General features: G+C 41.8%; 1 protein-coding gene across 1 annotated transcript; it reads right to left on the reverse strand.

Annotated features, from left to right (window-relative positions):
• Positions 1–1,121: 1,121 nt before the first annotated feature.
• Positions 1,122–4,654, reverse strand: LOC139471065 (mediator of DNA damage checkpoint protein 1-like). The gene is made up of 2 exons (XM_071253368.1): positions 4,568–4,654; positions 1,122–3,371 (listed from the first exon to the last, which is right to left on the reverse strand). Exons 1-2 carry the CDS (start codon positions 4,652–4,654, stop codon positions 1,122–1,124), a joined length of 2,337 nt encoding a protein of 778 aa, XP_071109469.1.
• Positions 4,655–10,371: the final 5,717 nt, after the last annotated feature.

Below are 10,371 nucleotides of genomic sequence, written 5' to 3' on the forward strand. Positions count from 1 at the left end.
TTGTCTGGTCCAGACTCGATTATGTACAGACCGCCGTCATATAGCTGGAATATTGCTGAGTGCGGCGTTAAACAACAAACAACCAGTTGGCTTAAGGCTGTACACATAGACCGGCATCTTTTTCGAAAGGGTGACCTCACTGACCACGGAATCCTCCGCCTTGTTTTTTTGTAAATAGTGACCTCTCTGACCAGAACGTATGCAGCTTGTGTCAAGGATCTATAGCCTGGGAGGTTGTGTTCTAGTTGTGTGAACCCTCTTAGATATCTGGTGTCAGATGCCAACATGATTATGCACAACTGAATGTCATTCGGCATACGCCGATGACTTAAACAACAACAGTACAAAACATTACTGCCGACACTTTTCTATTATGAGCATACGTAGCATGGTAATAGGAGAGAAGAGAAAAAAACTATACACTGAAGCATCATAAATGGATTTTGTAACAAACGTACATCGTGGGTCAGGTATCCTTGCGGATAGGTTTGTGGTTTCATCTTCGTATATCTTCGAAACACAAAGACAATCTGTACTTATAATTATATAATTTATAGACTATTACCAAGAGGTTGTGACCTGAGTAGTATCTAAACAAAGGGAAATCTAAGTAAACATATAACGTTAGGTATTATGAAAATGCACCAAAGATGTTTACAAAAACAGCACAAACTTCACAAACAGCCGAAACAAAAGTAGAGCCTCCCTGTTTACAGTTTACACAAAGATACTGAGAAAGTAAATGTTAATCTGTGCATATTGACAGTTGATTTAAACACATTACGATTGGTAGTGCCCTCCGCAACCTAACTACTACAAGATGCACGAGAGTGTTGGGTTGACATAAACAAACATCTGGATACTATACAATCCGAGTATCGTCATACCACGTCGTTATCAGTTTAAATAGAATCAAAACAGTCTTTTGAATCCTTAAGAAACATATGATTTGAGACGGAATGGAACTTACATGGATGAAGGTCCAGTACATCACCAGCTTTATGCACGTCACCGCGGTACAGAGTAAAACCGGCATGGTGCAGTTTCAGCCGAAGAAATACTGCAGTCAAATCCACTTGATAAACAGTCACTGCACGTTGCTAGTTCATACTTGCAGGTTGCTACTCTATGATTTGGGGTTGCTGATTGATGCTAGTTGATGGCTCCAGGCTGCTAGTTGATGGTTGTAGGTTACTAGTTGATGGTTGTAGGTTGCTAGTTGATGGTTGTAGGTTACTAGTTGACGGTTGTAGGTTGCTAGTTGACGGTTGTAGGTTACTAGTTGACGGTTGTAGGTTGCTAGTTGATGGCTCCAGGTTGCTAGTTGATGGCTCCAGGTTGCTAGTTGATGGTTGTAGGTTGCTAGTTGATGGTTGTAGGTTGCTAGTTGAAGGTTGTAGGTTACTAGTTGACGGTTGTAGGTTGCTAGCTGATGGTTGTAGGTTGCTAGTTGATGGCTCCAGGTTGCTAGTTGATGGCTCCAGGTTGCTAGTTGATGGTTGTAGGTTGCTGGTTGAAGGTTGTAGGTTACTAGTTGGTGGTTGTAGGTTGCTAGTTGATGGTTGTAGGTTGCTAGATGATGGTTGTAGGTTGCTAGTTGATGGTTGTAGGTTACTAGTTGACGGTTGTAGGTTGCTAGTTGATGGTTGTAGGTTGCTAGATGATGGTTGTAGGTTGCTAGTTGATGGTTGTAGGTTGCTAGATGATGGTTGTAGGCTGCTAGTTGAAGGTTGTAGGTTACTAGTTGAAGGTTGTAGGTTACTAGTTGACGGTTGTAGGTTGCTAGTTGATGGTTGTAGGTTACTAGTTGACGGTTGTAGGTTACTAGTTGGTGGTTGTAGGTTGCTAGTTGATGGTTGTAGGTTGCTAGATGATGGTTGTAGGTTGCTAGTTGATGGTTGTAGGTTACTAGTTGATGGTTGTAGGTTGCTAGTTGATGGTTGTAGGTTGCTAGATGATGGTTGTAGGTTGCTAGTTGATGGTTGTAGGTTACTAGTTGACGGTTGTAGGTTACTAGTTGACGGTTGTAGGTTGCTAGATGATGGTTGTAGGTTGCTAGTTGATGGCTCCAGGTTGCTAGTTGATGGCTCCAGGTTGCTAGTTGATGGTTGTAGGTTGCTGGTTGAAGGTTGTAGGTTACTAGTTGATGGTTGTAGGTTGCTAGTTGATGGTTGTAGGTTACTAGTTGACGGTTGTAGGTTGCTAGCTGATGGTTGTAGGTTGCTAGTTGATGGCTCCAGGTTGCTAGTTGATGGCTCCAGGTTGCTAGTTGATGGTTGTAGGTTGCTGGTTGAAGGTTGTAGGTTACTAGTTGATGGTTGTAGGTTGCTAGTTGATGGTTGTAGGTTGCTAGTTGATGGTTGTAGGTTGCTAGTTGAAGGTTGTAGGTTGCTAGTTGATGGCTCCAGGTTGCTAGTTGATGGTTGTAGGTTGCTAGTTGACGGTTGTAGGTTGCTAGTTGAAGGTTGTAGGTTACTAGTTAACGGTTGTAGGTTGCTAGCTGATGGTTGTAGGTTACTAGTTGACGGTTGTAGGTTACTAGTTGAAGGTTGTAGGTTACTAGTTGACGGTTGTAGGTTGCTAGTTGATGGTTGTAGGTTGCTAGTTGACGGTTGTAGGTTGCTAGTTGACGGTTGTAGGTTGCTAGTTGACGGTTGTAGGTTGCTAGTTGATGGCTCCAGGTTGCTAGTTGATGGTTGTAGGCTGCTAGTTGAAGGTTGTAGGTTACTAGTTGAAGGTTGTAGGTTACTAGTTGACGGTTGTAGGTTACTAGTTGAAGGTTGTAGGTTACTAGTTGATGGTTGTAGGCTGCTAGTTGTAGGTTGTAGGTTACTAGTTGATGGTTGTAGGTTACTAGTTGAAGGTTGTAGGTTACTAGTTGACGGTTGTAGGTTACTAGTTGAAGGTTGTAGGTTACTAGTTGACGGTTGTAGGTTACTAGTTGATGGTTGTAGGTTGCTAGCTGATGGTTGTAGGTTACTAGTTAACGGTTGTAGGTTACTAGTTGAAGGTTGTAGGTTACTAGTTGACGGTTGTAGGTTACTAGTTGAAGGTTGTAGGTTACTAGTTGAAGGTTGTAGGTTGCTAGTTGACGGTTGTAGGTTACTAGTTGATGGTTGTAGGTTACTAGTTGAAGGTTGTAGGTTGCTAGTTGACGGTTGTAGGTTGCTAGCTGATGGTTGTAGGTTGCTAGTTGAAGGTTGTAGGTTGCTGGTTGAAGGTTGTAGGTTACTAGTTGACGGTTGTAGGTTGCTAGCTGATGGTTGTAGGTTACTAGTTGATGGTTGTAGGTTACTAGTTGAAGGTTGTAGGTTACTAGTTGACGGTTGTAGGTTGCTAGCTGATGGTTGTAGGTTGTTAGTTGTAGGTTGCTAGTTGATGGTTGTAGGTTGTTAGCTGATGGTTGTAGGTTGTTACAACTGTTGACAGTAACAGAGGCGTCACAACTGTTGACAGTAAAACCATATACTCATAGAGGCGTCACGACTATAGACAGTTAAGCCATATACTTATAGAGGTGTCACGACTATAGACAGTAAAGCCATATACTTATAGAGGTGCCACAATTGTGGAGAGTAAAGCCATATACTTATAGAGGCGTCACGACTATAGAAAGTAAAGCCATATACTTATAGAGGCGTCACGACTATAGACAGTTAAGCCATATACTTATAGAGGCATCACGACTATAGACAGTAAAGCCATATACTTATAGAGGCGTCACGACTATGGAGTGTAAAGCCATATACTTATAGAGGCGTCACGACTATGGAGAGTAAAGCCATATACTTATAGAGGCATCACGACTATAGACAGTAAAGCCATATACTTATAGAGGCGTCACGACTATGGAGAGTAAAGCCATATACTTATAGAGGCATCACGACTATAGACAGTCAAGCCATATACTTATAGAGGCGTCACGACTATAGACAGTCAAGCCATATACTTATAGAGGCGTCACGACTATGGAGAGTAAAGCCATATACTTATAGAGGCGTCACGACTATGGAGAGTAAAGCCATATACTTATAGAGGCGTCACGACTATGGAGTGTAAAGCCATATACTTATAGAGGCATCACGACTATAGACAGTAAAGCCATATACTTATAGAGGTGTCACGACTTTGGGGAGTAAAGCCATATACTTATAGAGGCGTCACGACTATGGAGAGTAAAGCCATATACTTATAGAGGCGTCACGACTATAGACAGTAAAGCCATGTACTTATAGAGGCGTCACGACTATGGAGAGTAAAGCCATATACTTATAGAGGCGTCACGACTATGGAGAGTAAAGCCATATACTTATAGAGGCATCACGACTATGGAGAGTAAAGCCATATACTTATAGAGGCGTCACGACTGTGGAGAGTAAAGCCATATACTTATAGAGGCATCACGACTATGGAGAGTAAAGCCATATACTTATAGAGGCATCACGACTATGGAGAGTCAAGCCATAATCGTGATTATAGATATCTCAGTATCTCATATAGTGTAAGTATAGCAGCTGTCGTGGCATTCCATAATGTCTGTAGAAGATCGTTTGACACATTTGCTAACTCTTTGTTGTGTCTTAGTTGAAACAACCTCAATGGGTTTCTTCAAAGTCCTGCGAAAACTGAGCAGCACAATCTTGGAATATTTCATGACGCTGTTATGTTTGCATAACAACAACAAATAATATAAGGAGGTATATTTCGTTTATTCGTGGCGGTCGGGTAGCCTTGTGGTAAAAGCGTTCACTCGTCATGCCGAAGACCCGGGCTCGATTCCCGACATTGGTAGAACGTGTGAAGCCCATTTCTGGTGTCCCCCGCCGTGATATTGTAGCCGCCCGGACCCGAACTTCTGATAAACCTTGACGTCTGGATGTAACTGAGAGTCAAAACACTTCTTTTCAATGAATAATTAGTTTTTATTCATGTGGGTATAACAATGCCTTATATGGACAACACATTGCTTCCAAATAAGTAGATCCCTCTGAGTTTTAAGGTTTATTTGTAAGGACCAGTGTCAGGGCAAACTAATTATTGCCTGTAACTATAATGGTAGTTTACTGCTATAAATATATAAATAGATGGCCTCTTTATCTGAATAACTTTACAGTTACTAAGATAGCAATTTGTGTCTGTGTTCAAAAATGCAGTCTATTTATAGAAATGATTACATAAGGACAAGGGGAACTTTTGGGCTGAATTATCTGCCCTTTGATTGAAACTGACCTTTAGACTGCCACAGTCAGAATGGATCTCATCGTATTTATAGGTGTGAGAAAATGGTCACATGTCTGTTATTGACCAATCAAATTACGAGAAATTACATCTCTTTACGTCCTTATTCCTTTGAGGGATCTACTTTCACAATGTAAAATCACTGAAATGAAGAGGAAGGCAAACCATCTCAGGAGGTAATTTGGTATAAAAATGAGTATTTGTACCAATCAATTAATTCTGTCTAATTGATTCACTAACTGCCTTCCGATATCACAAGATAAACAATTACGTCCTGCTACGTCGAAGCTACTTCCTTGCTGCCTGCCGAGAGGACGTAATAACAACAAGCAACATCGACTGGGAACTACGATGGACAATTCAAAGAGGAAGATTACAAATGTCAGGAGGCAATTGGAATTTATCTGATGCATAAGATGTTTAATAACACGAACTGGCCACTGGTATGCTTTGACAGAAGCACTGGATGTCATATTTATGAGAAACATGTTCATAAATAGTGACGCTAAATACTGCGCATGAATACATCAGCGAAGATTACATAGTTCCTGATGTCAGAATTAACAGTAACTTTAATACACGTCTTGACATATCATCAAATACGATTCTGGGTTCCTCTAGACATAGTTCATTAGATTAAATAAACTTTATAATGCAAAATGCTAAGCATTAACCAAATTCAGTAACTTCATTGCGACCTAGGCTAGCTGTCGCAAAGTTAAAATGGCGGGCGTCGGCGAAACACGTAGCTCAGCCCTGATCACAAATTCACACAAATATGGATAAATATCAAGCTGCCAAGTGATTGTGATCTGTTTGTTGAAGAATGAAGGTATGGGTAATCTGTATGTGATGGTTAATTTGCGTAACTGTGCTCAGAACGATGTATTCTTCAAAAGTTACGGTCAATGCAAAACTGTTGAAACAAGTAAACAAGATCGTTTTCACAGGCACGTTGTTGACATCGATGCTAATGAGGTACTGGCACATCCTAAACAATATGCGTAACATGATGGCATGGACATATGATTATTTTTACGAGATAACAGTGTGCCATGAAGCTCTATAAAAGCATGCTATGATCCTCTGATAGATTTCTTACCAAAACGGGATTCAAAACATTGAATTACGTGAAAACAAGGTTGGCAAAAATATACTGATATATACCTGCAAAACTAATTACAGTTTACAGGATAATTATGATATAATTCGTGCACTGTCATATAACCATCAAAAATACAACAGGGAAATATTTAGGAAATATTTCTAAATTTTACAAGCTGTCATAACTTACACATTTTATAATAAAGACACATTAATATCTATATATTCTTCGTGATGGCCATCACATCATCCCCCTCTTCAAAGATCAGGTCCCCTGATCTGCTAATCCGCTTCCAGGCGAAGACCGATCCTTGCTGCATCGATAGACTTGATGATCCTGTCTGTTTCCGTATTCCTATGGCGTTGGGCGGCTTGATGCATGAGGATTATGGCCCTGGCAGTCTGGCCGTTGATCTTGCCCAAGGAGATGTCAACCAAGGTCCGGTAATCGTAAAGAGGGGCCTTCCTTGATGGTGAGTGGTCCTCTGTATGCAGTAGGGTACCAGGGAGGGCAAGCATATTCCATCTGTCATGCAAGTAGCTCCTTTCAATACGAGGGACTCGTCCTTGGAGGCCCTCCTCCAGGGTCATGGCAGCAAATTCCCACTGGAGGAGTCTCTCATTTGCACTGAGGGTCTCCCAGCTCCTAGGAGGCCAGGTGATGCTCCTGGCACCAGCAGAGAGGCGGATCTGATGGTGTGTCCAGTCCCTTCTGGCTGGGAGAAGCAGTGGCATGCAACCTGTTGTCAAGATCTTCTTGGCATCCCTCATGGTGTCCACTTCCCTTGGTCTCGGGGGAGAGCTGGGCCTTGATGGTTTCTTTTCTGTTCCTCTCTTCTTGGGATCTTTGATGAGGAATCCTTATGGGGAGACATGGTGGAGTTACTTGATCTTTTCTTGGGCCTGGGGGAATGTTCTCTTAACAAAAAAGGGGGTGTCCAGTGAGTAAGGGAGTCGATTAGGTTCTTCTCTATTCCCAAAAGTGATGCGAAGGTGGCTTTCCTTGTCTCCAGTTGAGTTCCCTCCACCTTCTGCCCCGATCCACTTGGCCTGGAGTTGGGTTCGGCCCTGCCAAGAGTCCTCATCTGCCTTGTGAGGTTGTCGAATGACTTCGGACTCCGCATGGCTTCTTCTGAAATGCCCGCCACGTACACAAACCTACCCCCAGGCGTATAGAACAGGACTGTAGCACTGTTCCTCTGGAGGAGGATGTCCTTAATCTCCAGTTGAGTAGAGGCTGTTACTATATTACCCAGTGGCACTGTTAATGCTTTGTGTATGCAGTCCTTTGGGTCACGAGGCCTGCAATACAAATATAGTTGTCATAGTTTAATCAGGTAAGCTCGTCAATCTCCTTACATGACATTGAATAGTCAGAATATGTGCAAGCCTTATAAAACTAAGTACGTTTATATAAACACGCTACTCCAACCTTCCTTGTGAACTAAAACAACACATCTATAGTGAAAACACGTACCCACTCACTGACACCTTGCACCACGCTGCTTCCTACTCATAAAAAAACCATCTGAAAAGGTCTGATTGGCCACATGACCCCACAGTTTGGACTCTTGGACAAGGCTTTCAGCACGATGGAACCTTGGTTAGCACTATGCTACATCAGAATGCAAGAGGCATCAGACCAACCAAAAGATCAAGGAAGCACAGAGAACTCATAAGGAAGAGACGGCATCACCTGCGCGCAGACCACAGCTCCAGTGACAACCAGCTCTGTCGTGAGGACGTTCTGAATGGTGTGGGGCACAACATTTGTTTGTGTTGATGATTGAATGTTCATGCAACATTGTCAATGATTGTTGTTGAAAAATACAATATTATACTAGTATTTGATTTCAACATATTTCATGTTTTCCTTAACAAATACACGACTTTTGTCCTAGTGGGGCTCTATCCCATAGAGATTATACCCGGGTGGGCTTTTGATCTATGAGGCTTTTATCCTCTAGGGATTATATCCGGGTGGGCTTTTGACCTATGAGGCTTTTATCCACAACGGCTTTCGTTTTTCCCCGGCTATTGCCTCCAACTCACAATAATTACATGGCACGAACAATTACAGATCTACAGTATATACTACTCACTATTCTAAAACGCAGTGCGTCAAACTGGCTGAATCTCTTGAAATAGCCACCGTCAACAATGCTTGACATATTCCATGAACAAAAGTCCGTTGTCGTGTACCACATAATACGATCACACCCAGGCACCGTCGTCTCATGCTCCCAGTAAGTGTCTGTATGGTTGCCAAAGGAAGATTGGTACACATTGGTACAGTAGGGGCATTGCCTCACACCCGTCACTCCGCCTTACAATCTTGACCAGCTTGCCGAGAAATGTGATACTTCTCTTCCGCGCCTAAAACGATTGGAACACCCGTATTCCGAGGTTAGGGGTGTGTGTATGTGTGTGAGAGAGGGGGTCGGTTTGGTGTTTCACATATCGAGCAAACATTCAGCATATTACCTCTAATCATAAGCCTCCTTTTGGTAGGGCCCATAATCTCCAGGGCTTTCTATTAATGTCAATCAACACCTTGTTACGTCTTGAGAACCACTCTTACATAAAGGCCGTATGTGGAAACGTTGTCTCTGCTCTATCGTAGAAGCCGGAAAATTGTTCATTTTGTTTGTGCTTTTAGTTATACCACGCACAATTTGATAAGGATCTCCACTTTAAAAGATAATACTCAAATTCAGATATTGAAAGGCATTCCATTCTACCGGAGATATTGTTTATATTGTTTCCAGAAATAAGTATGCTTGATAGAATATGACCTCCATATATTTGCAGTCTGTCCATTGTATACTGACCTCAGATTGAAGTATCTTAAGGGGAATACCTAAATTTAAATATGTTTACATTAATTCTGCCATGACTGCATGCCTCTGTCCGTTCATCCTGAAATTGATGTTAACGCATATACATGTTAACGCTGGTCTTGAAATAAGAATATTCACGTCACTATGAACACATAATACAGTGGTGTGTAAATAAGGTCCTTGTTTTCATGTAGTCTCTTGCGTATGCAATACTCGTAACTGTTGTACATATGAATGACATCCTAGAAGGGAAAATATCGCGTTGTCGCATTGCCGCCCTTACAAAGACAATCAAAGACTGTCAAAATAAACCAAAGTGCGACAATGCAACAACGCAACATTTTGGCCATTTTGTCGCATTGTCGAATTGTCGCGCTTTGAATAATCTTTTTTTATTTAACCAAATGGCGACAACGCGACATTTTTCAAGGTCAAAATATGACGCGTTGTCGTCCTATCACAAATGTGTAAAAAGTGTGTTAAAAGGCGCGCCAACGCGACACTTTTTGCTTGTTTTTGAAAGGGCATCAATGCGACAACGCGACAATGTCCCTTCTAAGATTCCATACATATGGGACCCAGATTTCAGTACCCTTGAAATCGTGTATGACCAGTTTTGATTCATCTTAAGTTTCACATGCTCCGAAATGTTCTGTCATAGGTAAATGGAAGATTGCCATATTGACAAAACATAGCATACATTGTATAGAATGTGCATTTTAGATTCAAAACATGTTCATAATACACGTGTTTAGAATCAAATGTTTATCTATGTTCATGATGGAACTGTTTGTCAGTTTCACCCAAATTTGTATATGCTGCGCTGCGATGGTTACAATAGCACCACATCAACGCCAAGGGCTTCCAAGTTCATAAATGTCAGTCTCCAGAAGTGTGTCTCTACAATCCGTGAATCTTGCACGCTGCTGTATTTATCAATACAATGTTCAGAGAAGCACGTATTTAATGTGTTTGGGTTGGCCGATATTATCCAGATATGAATTTGCGGTTTGTCACTTACAGAAACACAGTGGTATCCCACAGCCACATCTCGCTTGAACAAAGCGTGATTGCATGCCCTGGGGAGACGTTTACCCAGCACTCTTTATCCGGTTGATAGAAATATTGTGACGAGAGTAGACCTGCTGGAAACGCCCATGCCTCTCATCAAGCTTATTGAGTTCATAAG

The sequence above is a fragment of the Haliotis cracherodii genome, unplaced genomic scaffold (genome assembly GCF_022045235.1).
Source record: "Haliotis cracherodii isolate W230 unplaced genomic scaffold, xgHalCrac1.p SCAF_21, whole genome shotgun sequence".
NCBI lineage: Eukaryota > Metazoa > Mollusca > Gastropoda > Lepetellida > Haliotidae > Haliotis > Haliotis cracherodii.